This window comes from Pimephales promelas, chromosome 19 (genome assembly GCF_988280905.1).
Source record: "Pimephales promelas chromosome 19, fPimPro1.hap1.1, whole genome shotgun sequence".
NCBI lineage: Eukaryota > Metazoa > Chordata > Actinopteri > Cypriniformes > Leuciscidae > Pimephales > Pimephales promelas.
The window spans coordinates 29,119,703-29,141,129 of NC_142787.1; the positions used below are offsets into that span (position 1 = coordinate 29,119,703).

General features: G+C 36.7%; 2 protein-coding genes across 2 annotated transcripts in view; one reads left to right on the plus strand and one right to left on the minus strand.

Annotated features, from left to right (window-relative positions):
* LOC120494446 (olfactory receptor 4B13-like) overlaps positions 1 to 21,213 on the minus strand; it is a 35,044-nt gene extending 13,831 nt beyond the window's left edge. The window contains exon 1 of the mRNA XM_089123659.1: positions 21,136 to 21,213. Within this exon, the coding sequence (XP_088979785.1) occupies positions 21,136 to 21,146 (11 nt within the window). The 5' untranslated portion in view covers positions 21,147 to 21,213. The remainder of the gene's footprint in view (positions 1 to 21,135) is intronic.
* On the plus strand, positions 697 to 18,348 carry slco2b1 (solute carrier organic anion transporter family, member 2B1). The gene is made up of 15 exons (XM_039693595.2): positions 697 to 958; positions 1,474 to 1,561; positions 3,076 to 3,213; positions 4,199 to 4,361; positions 4,446 to 4,664; positions 4,754 to 4,852; positions 5,077 to 5,207; positions 5,750 to 5,855; positions 8,177 to 8,341; positions 9,137 to 9,320; positions 9,446 to 9,587; positions 12,520 to 12,689; positions 15,904 to 15,968; positions 16,483 to 16,603; positions 17,426 to 18,348. The coding sequence occupies exons 2-15, from the start codon at positions 1,502 to 1,504 to the stop codon at positions 17,619 to 17,621; spliced, it is 1,959 nt and encodes a 652-aa protein (XP_039549529.2). The 5' UTR covers positions 697 to 958; positions 1,474 to 1,501; the 3' UTR covers positions 17,622 to 18,348.
* Positions 21,214 to 21,427: the final 214 nt, after the last annotated feature.

Genomic DNA, 21,427 nt, shown 5'->3' on the forward strand with positions numbered 1-21,427 from the left:
TATCATACTAGTAAGTATTTCCTCAGCGTCTGAAATGTCATTGCGATCGATTGTTTTCCTGTTGTTTGAATCGACTGTTTTTATTATGGTTATTGATGAACATGGAAAAATAACATGTAGGCTAAAAGGCCAAGTTCTAGATAGCTAGAATAATGTACGGCATTAATGTTAGCTTGAATCAAAAAAAAAAAAAAAAAAAAAAAAAAAAAGAAGTATGCAGCATTCTAATAGATGCCTTTATAAGTAGTATAGCTCCTGAAAGACTTTACTGTAGACCTAATCATGCCATTTTAATGACCAGTTAAACCTGGTCTTGTATTACCCAGTTAAAACTGGTCTTGTATTACCAAGTGTATTGCCTTTTATATTTTTAGGAACAAATTAAGTAGGCTTGATCAAGCAATGCAATCAGGTGATCTGAGCAATTTTCTCATATGGAGATTGTTTCCAGAATTTCAAACAAGATCAGAAGAAAATCTAGGCCTAAATGATCTAAAATCGAACAGGTAGATTTTTATTTATTTTTTTTTATCTGGTATTTTGCTGTAAATGTGTCAATTTCATAAAAGTGAGTTTGGTTTTAAAACTGTACTACTTTGTCTCCATCTGCTGGTTATGTTAGGAAATTCAATCAAAAAAAGTTTGGAATGAGGACCGAATGAGTTACAATAAAGTCGGCTGGTTCTCGTCAGTGATCAATCAATGATTCAACGCTCGTTTGACAGGTCTGTCTTGCTTCTAAAAGTATTGGCTAACACATTAATCGCTGGCAATGCATTTCAAAACAAAATATTAATCTTTCTTTCTTTCACCTTCTTTTTACACTTCTCATGAAATCACATCCAAATGCTTGTCGAGATTTCACAATCCTGAAAGCCCGCCCAGCGGAGCAAGTTGTAACCCACTTAACGTCCTAAAGTGAAAGCTAGTCTATATCTCCAACTCTTCACAGCAAGCTGTAAGTACACTTTCATTAATTCTTGACCCCGTTGCTCAAACAGCTGGGTATGCTAATGGAAATTTGTCATAATTTTGAAATAAATCTAGGACAGTGAAGGACAACTCTTAGTCAGACTTTTTATTTTTTACGTGGACAAAGAAATGTTGAGGATATAAATGAAATATATTTTATTTTGCTATAGATATTTGTTTTTATACGTACAGTAGACTGTATTCTTTAAAAAAAAAAGTATGGATGATATTAGGTAAACTCTCCTCAATATTTCTATTCTGGAGCTGAATTGAAAGTGAATTAAAAGTGCTGAATCAAAACCAGCCCACAGCACTAACTGCCAAGACCTCCTTGAAGTTGGAGTAGCCTAAGTCTTGCCCAACAGTGTGACTATTTGATTTTAAATAGCTTGCAGGAAACTTATTGTAACTTTCCACATTTCTAGATTGAAAATGAGAGATTAAAAATCAAGTTGTAAAGAAATCAATATTTGTTTAATAGTCATGACTTTATTTCTCCAGAATGTGTTGCATCTTTTAAACACACAAAATGACAGCTATCGAGACAACGAGACCTCGCAGATCAATGGGTCTCTTTAACAATATCAAGGTAAGATTCAAAATTGAAACTATTATATACAAATATGACTTCTCAAATAAAGGTGTTCAGTGACACAACTTGCCCCACCTCAGGAAAAGATTACATTAACCAGACCAATATGATTTAAAGGGTTGGTTCACCCAAAAATGAAAATTCTGTCTGTAATTACTCTCATGTTTTTCCAACCCTGTAAGAATTTCGTTCTTAGTTTGTTTTTGATGAAATCTGAGAGCTGGCTCACTACTTCATAGGCTGCAAGGTAATTTCATCTGCCAGGCCAGAAAAGTTAGTAAAGACATCGATTAAATAGTCCAAGTGACGACAGTGGCTTAACCTTAAAGGAGTAGTTCACTTTTAAAAAAACTTTTGCTGATAATTTACTCACCCCCATGTCATCCAAGATGTCCATGTCTTTCTTTCTTCAGTCGAAAAGAAATTAAGGTTTTTGATGAAAACATTCCAGGATTCTCCTTATAATGGAGTTCAATGGGAACCAAACGGTTCAAGGTCCAAAAGACAGTTACAGTGCAAACTGTTCAAAGGGCTTTAAACGATTCCAGATGATGAATAAGGGTCTAATCAAATGAAACGATCGCTCATTTAAAAAATAAATAAATAACAAAGTTTAAGTTTTATAAGCTCAAATGCTCGCCTTGCTCTGTTCTGTGATGCGCGTTCGTGACTCTCCTGTTCGAACTCGTTCGTCAAAATGAACGAATCTTTTCCCGAGTCAGCTCGTTCATTTCGTTCGTTGAATGAACCAAATGACACGAAAAAAGATTTGTTCGTTTTGATAATTAATAAAATAATAATTTTCATTAATAAAATAATCATTAATAAAATAATAATTGTATTATTTTGTTTTCTGAGGTCAACTTATGACGTTCGCTTGGTTTTTGCATTCAAAAAACATCAAAATGAATAAGTAATAGACTATTTTCTACCCTAGTTTTGAGCCTAGCTGAAAAACGTTATGTTTTTATGGGCGTCTCGCAATGAAAACTTGAAAGTAAACGCCCACTGCTGTGAGTGGATAACAGTTTTGCATATTATATTGAGTTTCAACTCACACATCGATGCACGTTTTTAGCAATGCGTGTAATGCGCGAATCGGTGGGTGGGGCTAAACTGGCTGTGTTGAAGTAGGCGTTGATCTTCTTCTGCGGGGGTGGTGTTTTATCCTCTTTGACGTCATAGCTCCCGAGTCGTTTGCTGAGCCTGGTGTCAATAAAAGCTTTTATTGGACTAACAAGGACGTTTTCAGTTCTGAAACTTACAGGATATTCTTATTATAATATGATGACCTCTTAGATGTCAAAAGCTTAAGGAAACTCTGATTTCTCAGTTCATCACCCCTTTAAAAGATTAAAACAAAACATCTTTGCAATAACACTAAATGCGCCAAAACCTATATTGATACTTTGCTTAGTGACTCCAAAATATTTGCCGTTTTCGGATTTGTTTTTATGCATATTTACAGAATTTTTACATTTTTTTATCACTTTTTTTTCTCTGTGTTTCAGTTTTTTGTACTGTGTCATGGGATACTACAGCTTGCTCAGCTCCTGGTGTCTGGTTACCTGAAGGGCTCCATAACCACTATTGAGAGACGATATGGATTTTCTAGTCAGATGTCAGGACTACTAGCAGCCTTCAATGAGGCAAGGATGAAATCTTAACTTTCAATAGTGCCAAGAAGCTATCATGAATGGCCTCAAGGCAAAACACTTCTTTTCAAGTTGTTTCTGAAACCTGTTAACACGTAAGCAATTATTTCATTTTTAAAGTTACAAGTTCAGGCAAAGTCTTAAAGGGCACCTATTACGCAAAATTCACTTTTTGAAAACACAGTACTAAAAAAATCATCTGGGTCTGATTCATTGTTAATTTTGGCAGCAAATTTTGACCTAAATGCCATTTAGTTTTAGTCATATTTTAGTCATCTGAATTGTTTTAGTCTTAGTTGACGAAATTCAATATGATTTTAGTCGACTAAATCTACAGTAGATTTAGTCGACTAAAATAATAATGGGTTTAGTTCAATTGTAATGCATTAATTTAGAATTTTTCTAAAATGTACAAACCCATATACTCCTAGAGAAAACATCTATTAACCTGTTAATATGAGTGATTTAAAAGTTTGAACATGCAATACAGATACAGATTTAACTACTGTGTCTGTGACTTAAGTTCTGACTGAATCGCTTCCCAAATCGTCACTATCTAACATTTTCGTCTAGTTTTTATTAGTTGACTTTTTCATTACTTTCGTCAACGAAATGAACACTGGTCTGATTCCGGTTCAAACTTTCAGCCATTCTGCTTCCACCGACTGTTTATTGCCATAGATATGCAAGTGACTCCCTCATCCAAAGGCAGGGCGGGGATATGCAGCTCATTTACATTTAAGGTGGTATACACCAAAACAGCTCTTTTTAAAACAGGACCCAAAAATTACATTTTCAAATGGTTATAATAAATGAACTATGGGGTATTTTATGCTGAAACTTCACAAATAGATTTTGGGGATACACGAGACCCATACTAGGTGCCCTTTAATATGAAAAAGTACTGCATCTGCAAAGACTACTATAATAACTATTATATCAGATCATGCAATGTAAGTTTTGTTGTTGTTAAGGAAAGGTGGGGAACACGGTTCTCATCGTGTTTGTGAGTTTTTTTGGGAGTCGCGTACATCGGCCGAGATGTATTGGAATCGGAGCAATGATCGCTAGCATGGGGGTGTTCCTTATAGCTCTACCTCACTTCATTGGTGGAGAATACAAGTACACAGGCTTCAATAGCAGTAAGCATTTTCTTTTAAATTAGCCCTTTTTTTTTTTTTAGTCAGCAACTAATTGTATTTAACCTGTTTGTATTTGTTGCACAGACACCGAAGACAACAGCTCGGGTCTTTGCCAATCACAGTTCATTTCCCAGGAGGAAGAATCTAATCAGAAATGCAATACAAAGATGAATAGCACAGTAGTGTATCCAATATTTCTACTGGGCCAGTTACTGCTAGGCATTGGCGGCGTCCCCATACAACCTTTTGGGATTTCCTACATAGATGATTATGCAGGAAAGAGGAGTTCACCCTTCTACCTAGGTTTGTTGAAATAGAGTTTGAATCGTCAATTCCCCCCAAAAAAACAAAGGTTGATTCAAGAAACAATCCAACTTGATTTATTTTTACAGGCATACTTTTCGCAGTCACTGTAATCGGGCCGGCACTTGGCTACATGATGTCGTCTTTCTTCCTTCGTTTCTTTGTTGATGTTGATAAGATATCTCCAGGTAAGGCTGATATGCCATGTCTACACTTTCACAATATATACTTTAGCAACTAAACATGTTTAGACAAGTGCCTTTCGACGAGCTATACTGATTTTAATAAGAAAGTTTGACCTCAAGAATCAACATGTTTAGCAGTGTTGCTTGGTGTGTCATAGTGAGTTTGGCTTCATGCCTCTCGTGTGTTGGAGATCGATGATGAATCAGCTGTTATTTCCACTTTTCAGATAAAATACTTCTGAAAAATGGTGACGCCAGATGGGTTGGAGCTTGGTGGTTGGGATTTTTGATAGCTGCCACCCTCCTTTTCCTGACTTCTTTGCCATATCTGTTTTTCCCTAAGAAGATGTCCAAAGAGGTGATGTAGATCACAAATCCCATCTTTGACCTTTTTGATTCTAGAAATTATTTTGATGGAAAGCAGATGAATGTGTTTCTGCTGTCATACAAGATTCTGGCTTTGTTCCTGAAGCCAACTTGGGTCTCACAGAACATGTGTATATATATATATATATATATATATATATAAAAACTACAAACAAGGAAAGAAACTTGAGCCCAAGAGGAGCTTGTCTCAGCCTGTTCTTGCCCCTCTTGCTCAACATGCTGACCTCACATAAAACACAAAGTATGTGTTTGACAGACATGTTCTTGCACTAAATGTTCTTTTTCTGAACTCTATTAATTAGCATGTTCTAATATCGGATGCAAAACCTCCAATTTTAAAATACTGATATAAAAACAGGCTTCCTAAAATCCTAAACAGGTTAAGGTTTGCTGGTGTAAACCAGTTTGTTGTAATATGTTCATCTGTACTTCATATTCAAGATGGTTTTGCACTACAAAATTGATAAAATCTTTTGGTATTTCAAAAGCAAATTTAGATTTCAATCTCCTCAGGAAGTCCAAGAAATTCCTGCAGAGCCATCAACAGAGAAAATGATGGAAGACAAGAAGCCTGCAACTGACACGATGGAAGAGGTTTCTCTCACCGAGTTCCTAAAAAGTGTGTTTGCCATTTTACCTATCAGCGATTTTATTAGTCACAACTTAAGTTCACATGACAAACATCAACCTAGGGAAATTAATTTGTGCTTGCTGGTAATGTTGTTATTTGTGTGCTGTCTGCATTGTTTTAAAAGCCAGTTCAGAGATTATTTCACAAACTCACCCTCAAAATTTCATCATATTCAGCATCTGGTCGGACTGGATTAGGTGGTTAGTGAGTAAGATGCAGGTTTATGGCCTACATTAGTACAAAGCTGCTCATGCTATGTGAAGCAAATAGACGTTATGCCACGTAGTTTGACCTACTTACTCAGAAGCCAAATAAATGACTTTATTTTGATGGTCGGATGGTCCCTTTTGAACATTCTGTGGATAAGTAACATTAATAGACTGTCTGCTTAATATCTGCTAAATCTGTATTGTGATGCTCCCATAACAGACATTTTATTGAATATAAGTAACTTGCAAGTCCATGGCAACTCATTCTAACCCTACCAGTCTACAGTACTAATACTCTAATAAGAGTTAGTAGACATGTAGAATGTGTTTAGGAGACCATCAAGTGAAACCTCGACTACAAATGAATCATTCGAATGTTCTGTTCCTGTAACAATTGTATATCATGAACTTGGCACATTTGTTCTCAATAGATGGGCTGCACAAAGGAGGAAAACATTGTTTCGTTGTTAAAAGTTGTGTGTCCCATCAATCTCCACAATATTTTGGAACTTTCCTGGTAATATTAATTTTGTAATTTTAGAGTTTGATTTTTAAGGAGATTTCTGTAGGATAAATGCTGCTGAATTGAGCGTCAGCGTCAAGTAGTCAAGAAAGGAAAGGTCAGAGGCAGGGGCGGAGTGGGACCAAAACAAAAAATCTACCGGGAAATTTCGTAGACCACCGGCCCTCGTCGCCGGCACGATTTTAATAGCCGATAGCATTTACAGTTTTACTGATTTAAAAGGAACTTTGTTGTACTATGCTGGAGTAAAGTTCATAAATGGTCATTCTTTCCCATGGTAATTTCTAAAACTATGTTGGGTGGACTCTGTGCCTCTAGGGGGGTTCGGGGGCATGCTCCCCCACAAGAAAATTTTGGACATTTTAAGGTTAAATGCATCAATGTCGTGCTCTTTGAGAGATCACAATTAAGAGCTTCAACCCATGAACTGCTCGTTGAACAAAGAAAAAGTATTAATTTGTACCAGGACAATAAAGAGGGCTCAAACATCTTTTTAGTTATGAGAGTCTCAGTCTGCGTTACATTATCAATGGTGTTTTAGGATGCCAAGCATTTATTATAATAATGTAATAATGATTTATAATTATTCCTATGACGTACTATGTAAAATCCATTTATAGCCTATAAATGTACTATGTAAATGAGTATTTCAAAAGTATATTTTAACCTAACTTACACTATACTTTTGTCCTAATTTCTTCACTTGCAAGAAATAAACCCTTGAGCTTTTATTTAGGAGAAAACACCAGACCATGATGATCGCGTGAGCAAAGTAATCACGCAGCACAAACTGGATGCTATTCTAATGTTATTATAATGGCGCAACGCCATATCATGGTTTCAATTTTAGTTTGTTGGCAAAATATAACGCTAGAGATCTTAATTTTAGGTTTTACATTTTACATCTTTACATATGTGTTGGGAAAAGGGAGAAGAGAGAGTTCGGCAAAAGGCGGATTCGAACTCGCGTTCAGCGCATCAAAGCATTTCACGCCCTACGACCTACGCCACTGAAGCTGTTTCAAGATGGGCGTCTTTTTGCTTTAAAGACAGGCACTTATGTGTGCAAATATATGCTCTGTTATAGAAAATGTTAAAAAAAAAAAAAAAATGTTTTCTTCCCTTAGCTTGGGCCCCAAGTGCACATAGCAAACTTCCAATAAATACATTTTATCACATTGGCCCACCGGGAAAACTCCCGACTCTCCCGATTGCCACTCCGCTACTGCTCAGAGGACTCCCTGAACAGAGCCATTCCACCAAATTTGAATTATCAACTTCAATTGCATTTTATTCAATACAATTTCCTAATCATTTATTGTCATATGTGTTCTTGACTTAATGGACCTGTCAGAACTTCACTTGATGGCCAATGCAAAATATGGGTTCTAAAACAAAACCAATTCATAACCACTGACTTATCAAAATATTAAAAAATCCTTGGATACCATTTTCATGACACCATGTTGTTTCATTAATTACCAAAGTATAATGTTCTTTTCTTCATGGATGTTCTTTTTGTGCTTCAATGTAGAAATATTCTTTCAAATAATTTGGTGTCTCCTATCGTTCCTCAGGCTTCCCCACAATCATCAGCAGGACTCTGCGTACCCCAATTTATTTGTTGGTCGTGTTGGCTCAGGTGAATATCGCTGCCATGGTTGCGGGACTTGCCACTTTCATGGGCAAATTCATAGAGAAGCAGTTTGCACAAACTGCCTCCTTCTCTAATATGATGATGGGTAAGTTATTGAAAAATTTAACATGCCTTTTTTTTAAGGTGTTTACACAAGAAAAATTATTTTGCTCCACCAAAAACCATATATCAATATGAGCTGGGTGTTTGAACAAAACGATATGCGTTCACTGACCTCAAAGGTACAAATTACTTTTTCAAAACCTTTACTGCTACTAATCCACACACAATACAGTATGTCACTCTTACATATACCCATTCAAAGGCAAAGGCCTGGAACATAAGCAAGGGAGGATTGAAGCTTTTTGTCTGAGACAAACATCTTTCACTGTTTATTGTTCAGTGGGATTAATAATGGAATGTGTTGTACCATAGCATGGACCCACCTAAACTCTCAGTCAATCCTGAAGCATTAAATAGAGAAAAACATTAACAAGTATTAATAATAATAATAATAATAATAATATATTTTATTTGTAACGCACTTTACATCAATTTAATGACCTCAAAGTGCCACACATAAAAACAGGAACATTAAAAAAAAGATAAAATAAATTAAATAAAAGCACTGTTAGCCATAAAAGGCTTTTCTAAAAAGATGGGTTTTAAGGCCTTTTTTAAAAGAGTCAACAGTCTGAGGGACCCTTAGTTGGACAGGGAGAGCATTCCAGAGAGTAGGCGCGACTGAACAGAAAGCTCGATCACCCATAGTACGAAGCCTTGTCCTCACAGGCTGAAGTATTACTCCCTTACGTGCATGCCACATAATAAATATATTTTAATATTTTAAAAGAAAATCTAATACATAAAACGGTTTATACATCTGTTTTTTTCCACACAGGTGCCATAAATATTCCTTCGGCCATGGTAGGCATAATGGCTGGAGGAGTTATACTACGCAAGTTGGGTCTGACTGTCAGGTCCTCCGCAGCGATGTGCACGGTAGCAGTTTTCGTAAGCTTTATGTTTGCAATTCCTCTTCTCTTCATCGGCTGCCCCACACCAAACATTTCTGGAATCAATGTGTGAGTTGTGTTTGGTCATTACATGCTTTTAAATATTATGCATTTTTAGTGCTATCATGCCATAACTCAATTTTGGACAAATATTAATCTGACCCTGTTTGTTTGCCCTTTCACTGAATGCACAGTAATGAATCTCAGCTGTGCAGCAAAGCATGTTCCTGTTCTGAAGAGGCCTTCAATCCTGTGTGTGGCTCAAACGGAGTGGAGTTTCGCTCTCCCTGTCATGCGGGATGTAAGATAGTATTATCGGATTCAGTTAAAGTTTTGGTAAGTTGTTTTCACTTCCATTACGTGTGGTACTTTCGTAATAGCACAAAAATGGGGGCTGATAGCAGGAGCTCTGAAAAAACAGTGCATGGCCTGAACTCAATTTAAGGAGGTGAAGGAGTTTTAGTAATAAATTCCTGAATGGAGGTTTTAACATGATCCCCAAAAAAGAACATTCTGTCGTCATTTACTGTAATTTTGTTGCATGTTTTTCTTCTTCTTTGGAGCACATTATAAATGCCACTGGCAGGACCACATATGTCATTATGGGAGCTAATTCTTAACCCTTTTGTTTTGGTTGTCATTCAGAGGAACTATTTAAAGGTTTTAAATGTTCAGGAAGATTGATGTGTAAAATGTAGAAGTGATGTGTAAAATGTAGAAGTGAATGTATCTGAAGTTGATACCATACAGGAGGTTTCCTATATATTAGATTAAAAAAAAAACATGTTCCAAAACCATTAAAAAGAAAAGGTAGATTGGGACACTTTTTGCCATTGAGATGACATACAACCAAAATGATTGTAGCATCAGTTAGTACACGCACACACAAACACATTCCCAGCACTTTAAACATTCAACAACACTTTAAACATTTAGACAGGCCACGCCAACCAATTGCTCAATGTACCTAGAACATTACTTGTTTTAAGTGCATACCGACAACTCGGTTGGAAGTGAAAGTAGAACACGCCGGCAGACTGCAGTGATGAGGATGCAGATACATTACTATAAACAACACAGTGGGGAAATAACTGTCTCAGCGTTCCCAAAAACGTAGAGTAACAGCCTCTTCCCACTGAGAAAATAGATCCACAGTAAAAATAACATGGTAGCTGCCAGAAAAACGGTACAGTGTTTATGTAGGAATAGGTCCAGATCATAGGATTGTCATTTGACTATTTAGGTGTTTTGCTTTTGGAAAACGCAGAGGAATCCTTAAACAATCTATCTCTGTGTCGCAATCAGTGTTGGGTGTAACTAATTACTAAGTAATTAGTTACTGTAATTTAACTACTTTTCCCTTGAAAATGTAAAGTAAGGGATTACTCTTCATTTATCTGTAATTTAATTACAGTTACTTCTGATGTAATTGAGGTAGCCTAAATACTGTGTATAGATCAATCCGATCTCACAGCGATTCGTATGCATTTTATGAGGAATCTAAATATTACGACCGCACTCGAATTATTGTAAAATATGTATGAAAAAAGTGTGAGATCAGACATAAAACAATAGTGGGTTTAACATCAAAATGTATTGTCTGATGCTAAAAACACCTTGGTCAGATTTAGGATAACTCATGCAATTTTATAGTATTTATTTGAAAGAATTAAGACAGACTCATGTCTATCCTTGTATTATTCAGCTGGTTGAGATTGATATGGAATTTTGAAAGTAATTAAAAGTAATTAAATACTTTTTAGAGAGAGTAATTAGTACAGTAATCTAATTACACTGCTGAAGAGGTAATTAGTAACTAGTAATTAATTACTTTTTTAGAGTAACTTACCCAACACTGGTCGCAATCATATTTGGATCAAATTGCTGCACATTTTCAATCTGTAAAATGTTTACTTATGAGTGTGTGTGTGGCAAAGAGTTTCATGACATATTCTTATAGAATAGAATGAAAAAGACCAAACACTTCCTCCATACTTTTTTATTTTAATCGCTCTCAAAACAAACAAAGTGTCTTCCTGATGGACCCACAAGGATATAATTTAGGCTTTAGATAAATAAATCACGGCAAACCTCCTTTGATAGTGTCGCTGGATTTATAGGCTGAGATCTGTTTAACATCTGTGCCACATTTATAATGCAGCAGAAACAATAGCTGCCTGTTTATTACTTTATGACTTTACTAACTAACTTTGTTCCAAAGTTCCCTGCAAATATGAGAATAACAGCAATGTTTACAGTTGTTATAAATCAATGGTATCAATAATCAAATAAAATGAATCGGTTACCTAAAGTAATCTCAGTTCTCTCTAGATGAGGGAACGAGTGTTGCCTAAGTTTAGCTTATGCTACGGGAAAGATTCATCTTCTCGAAATATTGAAGCCAAAAATTATCTATCCTAGATAACAGTGTTGTAGTCGAGACCACCTCACTCGAGTCCGAGTCGACACCGAGACCAGAGAGAGTCGAGTCCGAGTCAAGACCGAGTCCATAGAGAGTCGAGTCCGAGTCGACACCGAGACCAGAGAGAGTCGAGTCCGAGTCAAGACCGAGTCCATAGAGAGTCGAGTCCGAGACCAGAGACGGTCGAGTCCGAGTCGAGACCGAGACCAGTGAGGGTTGATTACCTAATTTACTTTTATTTACTTAGAGAAATCCTTTTTTTTTTTACTGAATTTACTTAGAGTTTAAAAAATATGATCAGTTTAGGGTAAAAAGGCCACATAGTAGGTGGTGTTAAAAGTAATTTTATTACAATTTGTCATGCGCAGTTGCGCACTAGAAAATCACCAATCACTGGGCGTGTCAATCAATTTAAAGAAATATTTTATTAACATACATTAATAATCATGAAAAATATTTTGAATTGAACTCGAGTGGACTCGGGAATAATTCCGAGTCCTAAAAAAAAAATGTTCGAGTACGAGTCAATTCCGAGTCCAAATGGACACGAGTCCATGACAAGACCAAGACCATTAAAATATGGTCTCGAGAGTCTCGAGTACTACAACACTGTTAGATAATATCCTAGATTATATGCTAGACAGCTTGCTGTAGGTCTGCTAGCAGCTGCACTGCGTTGACAATAGATAGAAAATGAAGAATAATGTTTGACTTTATTATCTCGAGAAGATGAATCTATCCCAGAGCGTAAGCTAAACTTCCGCAACACGAGAGAACCTCTTGAAAGAGAACTACTAAATTGCACTTTTCAGTATCTGACATTGGATCTTCTACTATCTCCTACAGAACTACACTGATTGTGGATGTGTGTCAGCAACTGGTCCTCCAAGCTTTGCGTCACCTGGACCATGTAAAAATAGTTGCATTAATCGCCTAATTCCCTTCATGATCCTGTCTTCCATCACATGCTTTGTGGCTTCACTTTCACATACTACATCATTTATGATGATCCTCAGGTATTTCCCTTTATTTTCAGTGTAAAGCATGTTAATATGATCTGTATGGAAAGTTAACATCTTGCATCACTTTATGTTGAAATATTTGCTGATTTGAAAAAGTGGAGAATCTTCATGATTATAAAAAGGTTTGAAAATAGCATTGACTAAGACATAGTGATGAAAAATGTCTAGAAATCCCAAACATTTTTGTTGACATAACAATGGTGTGTTACAAAAAATATAAGGACGATTACTTAAAATTATAGAAAATATGAGAATCAGGTCTGACTTTCCAAAAGTGTTAGGTTATAGCAGTGTACTAATATGTTTTATATGCATGTTTAATTATAATATGTTTTATATTGGTACTCTTTATGAAGAATTGCAATATGACCGTAAGACAGGTGGTTTAGGTGTAGTAGTGAGTGATAATGTCAAGTCATTTAAATTTAGAAAATAAATACATTTATGTGAGGAACATTAAAAATGAATGGCAACATGCATGGTGGCACATGTTTTGTCTGAAAGGAAGAGTGACGAGGTGAACTCGCTTAACAGGTTGCAGCTTGTTACTTGCTACCTTAGTTGCTACCTATAGGCTACTGCATACTAACAAAAAACATATTTTATAAAGCTAGAAATGCTTTTATTAAAATTCTATTAGGGCAATTAACTCAATTAACTGCAATTTATAAACATTAAATCATTTAGAGCAAGAATCATGCATGAAATCCAAATTGCAGTTTTTTTTCCATTGAAAACAATTAATTAAAAAACAGTAAGAATAGTGTCCCTTTCTAAAAAGGAACTTGCAAGCACTTAAAACTCTGTTTGACCTTTTAATCTCTGCAATGAATACTTTGTCTTTTAAAGACAGATCCATTGATCGTTTATCATGCACCTCTGGCCTTCAGCTATAATGTGTAATAGTATCATTCTAGCATAGTGAAAAACCTGCCTGTGCAGGCCCTTTTGACATCATGAAAAACTGCCATCAGCGTAAAAACAGACTGCAGACTCTTTAACAGCCCTTCCTTTTCCTCAATGGATATGTTAAAGAAGATTTTAAAGTGCTCATACTTTGGCATTCATTGAAATGGAAGTAATGTCATATTCAAATGCAAAATGTCGTAAAATATTGTATAAACTGATGGGTTACACTTTAATTCAGTAGTCCACTTTAAGACATGTAGTTGTGAGTTACTTATAGTTAGTAGAATGTCAACTTACTCTCATTAATTGGTAACTAACTCTCTTAAGAGTATTAGTACATTGTTAGGTTAGGTTTGGGAAAATTACAACAGCATGTGAGCGCAATTACAAAGAGGCACAGATGGGAGTGAAATGTTCTGCATGTGATACTGACGACCCACAGAGAACACGGATGCAGCCGGATCATTTACATAATGAGCAACGTGTTATACCAAGACCAGCGCAAATTAGCATCTGGTTTAAGGCATGCTTTTTTGGGCTGTAAATAATGGCGCAAATCTTCCACTGCATGGTACGGTCAGAGCCCGTCTAACGGAGAGCCTTGGCACTTCCTATTAGCCCTATTGTGTATCATCTTGGTTGCAGTTCCATTAGAATTCCACTGGAGGTGATCGCGGGCGAGCGCAGAATGAATGGGAGTCTATGGGGCTAAACGGCTAAATGTGTCTTTCACCTGCTTGTCGTTAAATCAACATAGATTTTATTGTTGATTCCGCAAGTTCAATATAGATTATAGGCCAAAAGTCGAATGAACGAGTACTTATGTCCTTTCGATGTCTTACAGGTTAGGCCGTTGTTGGCCGGAACACACTAGCATTCTGCTATTGTGTGACGTCATCAAATTTTTGAACGGATTTTTAGAACTGATAAGTGAACTTAAAAATGCAATTTTCAGCTGAGTGTGTTTTTTTTAGCCCTCCCTTTTGAATGCAACTTTCAAATTACTTGACAAAAAGTTACATCCTGAGAAAAGTGGATTTCTGGGGGTGAAACCCCATTGACTCCCATTCATTCTGCACTCGACCGTGAGCGCCCCCGAATGGACAGAGACGTGTTACTGCAGCCAGTCCAGAACCCGGAAGTAACCAGCCAGTGCCAATTCTCTTCAATTAGACATTCTCTGGTACGGTACGGCTCGGCTTGGAATGGTACCGCCTCTGTTGAGGTTCCAAGCGTACCGTACCGATACTAAAATGTCACATGAACACACTGCAGATCACTGATTGGTCAGACAGAATTGTCACTACATGTCACAGTGTCTGGTTGTGTTTCCCTGGGTTGTCACTAGAGGTCCTCGTTCTCATGGTGTCGGTCACATTTGACTTCAATTCCCAGCATTCTGTCTGTCACTAATCACTCTTCATTGCACTCCGCTGTTCCCTGTAATCATCGTCCCAGCTGTTCCTTGTTAGTTCTTTGTAAGATCTGTGTATATATTCCATGGCATTTCATCCGAGACGTCCATGTCTTTCTTTCTTCAGTCGAAAAGAAATTAAGGTTTTTGATGAAAACATTCCAGCATTTTTCTCCATATAATGGACTTCAATGGGAACCAGACGGTTCAAGGTCCAAAAGACACTTTCAGTGCAAACTGCAAACTGTTCAAAGGGCTTTAGACGATGAATAAGGGTCTTATCAAGCGAAAAGATCGCTCATTTAATAAATAAATAACAAAGTTTAAGTTTTACAAGCTCAAATGCTTGCCTTGCTCTGTTCTGTGACGCACGTTTGTGACTCTCCTATTCGAACTCGTTCATCAAAATGAACAAATCTTTGTTCGTTTTGTTCGTTGAATGAATCAAATGACTCGGAAAAAGATTCGTTCATTTTTATGAACGAGTTCGAACAGGAGAGTCACAAACGTGCATCACAGAACAGAGCAAGGTGAGCATTTGAGCTTGTAAAACTTCAACTTTATTATTTATTTATTAAATGAGCGATCGTTTCGCTTGACTGGCTTTGGGCCAAATACCCAGTTCGGAGCCCCGTCTTCGCCAAATATGCTTGCATTTTATTAAATCTGACTTATTTGTAAGTGTGAACTCGTGAATGTCAATTGGGCGACCATTATAATAAACTGTTGTCAGATATTAAGCAGACAGTCTACTAATACTGACTACTAATTATAATGACATGTACTGTAGTTGCAAAGTAAGTAGAATGTCTAAAGAGGATTATTGAAATAAAGTGTTATTAACTGATGTTTTGAGTAAATATGGTTTGTTTGGCTTTTTTTCAGGACTGTGGCTCCAGAAGACAAGTCTTTTGCTTTGGGAATTCAATTCATGCTGTTTAGAGTACTCGGTAAGAAAGAAAAGTTAATCATGCAGAACAGACATGTCAGATTAAGGCCAAAATCAAAATAAGAGGCGCTCTGAGTTTAAGAACAAAAGCAACAAGTAGTAATCAGAGCAGCGGTTCATACGTGTGTTAAGCCATTGTGCTTATGTAGTTAATACAGGTTTAAGTGTGGGTTTAATCTACCATGATAAAATAAAAAAGTGATGTTGTTTCGACATACATTTTTATGGACATATTCAGACCTGCCCTGTTTAACTTTGTGTTATCTGTCTTTGTTTATATAACAAGTTTTCCCGGTATTGTGAAAGTTGCTGTGATATCTTTAAAAAAACAAAACCTGATAACTCAACAGCCATCATATCATTAACAGGAAGAGGAGTGTTAATACAATATTTGATCTTTTTTTTAGTCATGAATGTGTGTATGGTAAATATTGTCACACTGATTATATTTTGCGCTGAGGTACTGTCATATTAATTGCAAGTATATATAAACAATTAACTTTGATTTCTCCCAGCATTTCTCCCTGCACCAGTGTTGTATGGCCGTGCAATCGATACCGCATGCAAAGTGTGGGGAAAGAAATGTGATCAGACGACATCATGTCAGTACTACGATTTAGACGTTTTCAGACACAGGTAAAATTTACAATTACACTGCTATGAAAAGTAATGAGCCTTATACTGTAGTTATTATGCCTCATATATATATATATACACACACACACTTTACAAATACATATTATTTTTCCTGTATCATCTCTGGCAGTGAGCCTAAAATATTTTCCTTGTTTTTCCTTTGAGTTTATATATTTTCTTTGTGAGCACATTTTTATATGCTATATATATATATATATATATATATATACTAGGGCTGTGCAAAAGTTAATTGCGATTAATCGCATCCAAAATAAAAGTCTGTGTTTACATAATATATTTGTGTGTGCTGTATATAATTATTTTGTATAATATAAATACCTATGCATGCATGTATATATTTAAGAATTATTTGCTCTTAAATTCTGTATATATTTATAAATACATAATCTATATTATATAAAAATAAATATTTTATATATGAATAACACATTTTCTTAAATATATACATGCATGTGTGTGTATTTATATATACAAAATAATTATATACAGCACACACAAATATATTATGTTTATATATATTTTCTTTGTGAGCACATTTTTATATGCTATATATACACACACACACTTTACAATACTTTAAAAAACAGCTTTGTTGGATTTAACTGGTTTGTGCTGGTCTGTCTGATCCCCCGTCTGGCTGAGGCTGTACAATTAATCTACTGTGTCTGCCTCCCCAGTTTGTACCCCTCTAATTACCTTTAAACTAGACCAGCCTTATCCAGTTAATATGTCATCACACCAACTTAGGCTGTTTTTTTAGCAAGGTAAACTTACAATTGTTAAATACTTTTTGGTTCACAGATTCCTGGGACTTCAGATATTCTTTATATTCGGTGGCTTCGTCTGTTTCTTCCTGTCTTTTATGGTGCTTCGGAGGAGAAAATCAACCGAGCAACAGAATGAGAAAATGAACAACCAGATGAAAAGTGAAAGCTCTCAAGAAATGAAAGATGTCAAACAGATGGTAAGCAACTCAAGTGGACGCTGCAACATATGAATGGTCCGTTGAGAGTAAAGACAGAAAGTGAATAGAGAAGGAATGTGGAGATTCTCAGATAGTCATAATGCAACGGCTGAAACAGGCAAAGTTTCTGACACATGACGAAACCAGACTGTGAACACACTCATTTCTACAAACAGCTGACATAATAATGCAAGGAAACTAAGCTGTAAAATACACATTATTGTTTCTGCATCATCTCTGGCAGTGAAGCCTAAAATATTTTCCTCGCTTTTCCTTTGAGTTTATATATTTCCTTTGTGAGCACTCAGTTGTACTTTACACATTTTATATGCTATCAATGTGAAAATCTGAGTAGTGTAATATGAACTCATTACTTAAGGTAGACAAAGAGCCAGGTATGTCTACATATAAGAAAAAAATAGCTTTTTTATTCTACTGTGATGTGTTTAAAGCTCTTGGTCATTTTGGATCACACATTAACACTTTTTTTTTTTTTTGGTACAATTTATGTGAAATCTGCTATATTTGTTTGTCTGTTTGTTTTCATCTGATTATATACATTTGTATACGACCATAGTCACGTGATCATATATGGGATATACCTTCACATAAATATACTGTACATGTGTTTAATCAATTTTTTGTCATGTGTATACATCTTACTATATCCTATAAGGCTGAAATGAAAATACACATTTCAAAATTCACAAATGGCTTGTGTAATGTGTTCTAACTGAATTAAAATACTGTTTCTCTGCTCCACCAGTATAGATCTACAATGGTAATATTATATATGATATTTGTGTTGCAGCAGCATGTCCATGTTTGTTAGCAGTAGCAAGTCCCTGTGCTTGCTCTACAGCAACAACAACAGAAATAATCACCACCAGCAGCAGTGTAGCAGCTCTGCCAAAACAAAATACATTTAAGAGATACTTCAGGATTTAGCACTAAGCTTTTTAGTAGTAGAAACAGAGCTGCCAACTTTTTGAGTTTAGTAGTTTGGGGGGTGGTTAGTATTTGGGTTGGCTGCACACGCAAGGTCTCTCGCTTACTTAAGGCCAATTTATGAGCATTCGAGAATTGGCTCAATGGGCTATATGCACGCATAAGTTCCGCATTTGACGCAAGGATGCTTGTCCATTTCCGGTTGTGGAGATTTAAAGGGTTAGTTCACCCAAAAATGAAAATTCTCTCAGTATTTACTCTCCATCACGTTGTTCCAAACCTCTATGTGTTTATTTGTTCTGCTGAACACAAAGGAAGATATTTGGAAGAACGTTTTAATCAAACAGATCTCATTCCCCATCGACTATAGTAGGAAAAAATACATACTATGGTAGTCAATGGGGAATGAGATCTGTCTGATTAAAACGTTCTTCCAAATATCTTGCTTTGTGTTCAGCAGAACAAATAAACACATAGAGGTTTGGAACAACGTGAGGGTGAGTAAATACTGAGAGAATTTTCATTTTTGGGTGAACTAACCCTTTAAGCGGAGGAAAACCGAGGAAAACGTCTTTGAAACGAAACGTACATACGTTTAGATGTAATTTTATATATAGTTATGTTTATTTAGGATAATTTTACACAACGAGGGGTGTCTGTTTTATCTGTTTTTGTGACTAACGTTTCTTTAGTATAACCATGGAGTATAAAATTCAATATAAATTCTCGGGATTGCATTGGACTCTACGATCGGCGGAAGTTATCGAGCATCCTTACACCTTCACCGGAAATACCGCCGTGCATAGAGCCCATTGAGTCTCACGCTGAATGCATGAGAGTTGGCAGCCCTGATTGAAAAACTGTAGTATTTTCAAATTACCGTGCTTTACACCATCATTTCCCCCTGAGACGAGAGATTTATGTATTTTTTTGTCTGGAAAAAATCCTCAGATGACGCAAAAATCGTCTTTTTTTTGGCCAGAGGCTAAAGACTACAGTCAGTAGTCGGGTCCGTCCCGCATGTCCTCAACCCGCCCATAGGGGGTGGATCTCAATCACAGAATGTTAATGTAGTGTCAGCCATCTTTTTTTGGAAGCTAAGCTAGCAGGCTCTTGTTCTGTGGAGAAAGCTGAGTGGTAACTTTAGCGGTTTCCATCCTTTTTCCTGGATATGTCCGGGATTCAGCTTTTGCTTTTTGCAGTCGCCATGTATTGTTTACATGCACAGCTTTTGTTTCAATCTAACTGAATTCATTCCGATTTGTGAATCTGAATGTAATGTTTACATGAATGCTAAACAAGTAATCGGTTGATGTGTGTTTTAACATTGCTAAGAAAATTCCCGCTCCTCCGTGAGAGATTCAAGACCGGTGCGTCTCACACGTGTCGCTCATCAATAATCAAGCCACCGGCCTCGCGCCGTTCTCCCGCGGCCTTCGTCCTGTTCGCCACAGTAAACAAAATGAATGACGACTGTAGAACGCAAAAGCCGAATCCCGGACATATTTTGGGTGATTTTGAAACACATTTTCGGGCAGACTCATCACGGAGACTCACTAGTAGCCTGCACTTGTTGTTTCACTACTGCGCTCTGCTACCGGTATGGGGAAATTCTGGGAGTTGTTGTCTTCCATCCACATAAGCCAAAAATACATTTTCTGGCTTTTCTCAGTCTAGAAAGCTCCAAACTGAAAAATAATTTCACATTTCTCCTACATAAATTACCCATTTTAAATACACATTAATCTTTCCTGAGGTGAAGTATCCCTTTAACATTCTCATATCCATTGCCATGCTTAAAATCTTCATCCAGTTGGTACAATTTGAAACAATGTTTCATGTGTCAATGTTATGTGTTTGGTTATGACCCACTTTAAATATATTTTTTATTTGTTTTGCTAAGATTTTCTTTGATCTTTTCTGCATTACATGCTTGATTGATTTATGTTGACCATTCCTAAACAATTTTTGCATTCGTCGAGACGCTGTGGGAACGCCCCAGCGTGATTGCGTCGTGAAGCATGTGTATAATAAGTCCAATGGAGAGATGAGACGTCACAGGCGGGTGACGTCATCGACCAAAAAAAAAGCACACCTGAAAACAGGCCGCGCTAGCTTCTGACAGGCCAAAGCAAGATGATCACAGGCCGTCGTTGCAGGGAGTATGGCAGGGCGATGCAGCGTCTTGATCCCTCTTCAGGGAACCAGGGTTACAGTCGTAACCTGAGACGTTCTCTTACAAGGGAACTTGAGCTGCGTCGAGACGCTGTGGGAACACTATACCCAAGACGCAACAAGTGCCTGTCCATGTAAAAATCTCTGCGCACACCAAGATGAGTGTACCTGCCCCTGGAGTGAAGTCAAGTCAAGGTCAAAAACCTCACTAAAATGTGCGGCGAGGCAACATCCTGCCACATCACAAACATATTGGAGGGAAATTCCTGACAATAATGTTTTGGAAGAAGCCATACTCCTAGTATCTTGGTCTGACAACTCACAGTGTCACGAATGAAACGTTTCTAGAGGGCATCTCCCCTAGTATACACCACTTAAAGGGATAGTTCACTTTGAAATACATTTTTGGTATGTTTTAGCTTACCTCAAAGGCATCCAAGATGTAGTTGTCTATGTTTCCACAGTATTTTCAATTTTGACATTTTTCAGTCAAACCGTTGTTGTCTATCAGTCATACACTGGAGGCTAAGGGGGTCCACCAAAAAGCATGCACAGAGAAGTCAAAATTAAACATGATTTAATGACTCGTAAATGTAAGTACACATTGATGGCCTAAGACACGAAACGAGCGGTTTGTGTGAGAAAACCAACAGTATTTATATCGTTTTTACCTCGTGTAATCCAAGTGATCTGAATCAGTTGTTCCAACTGAACCG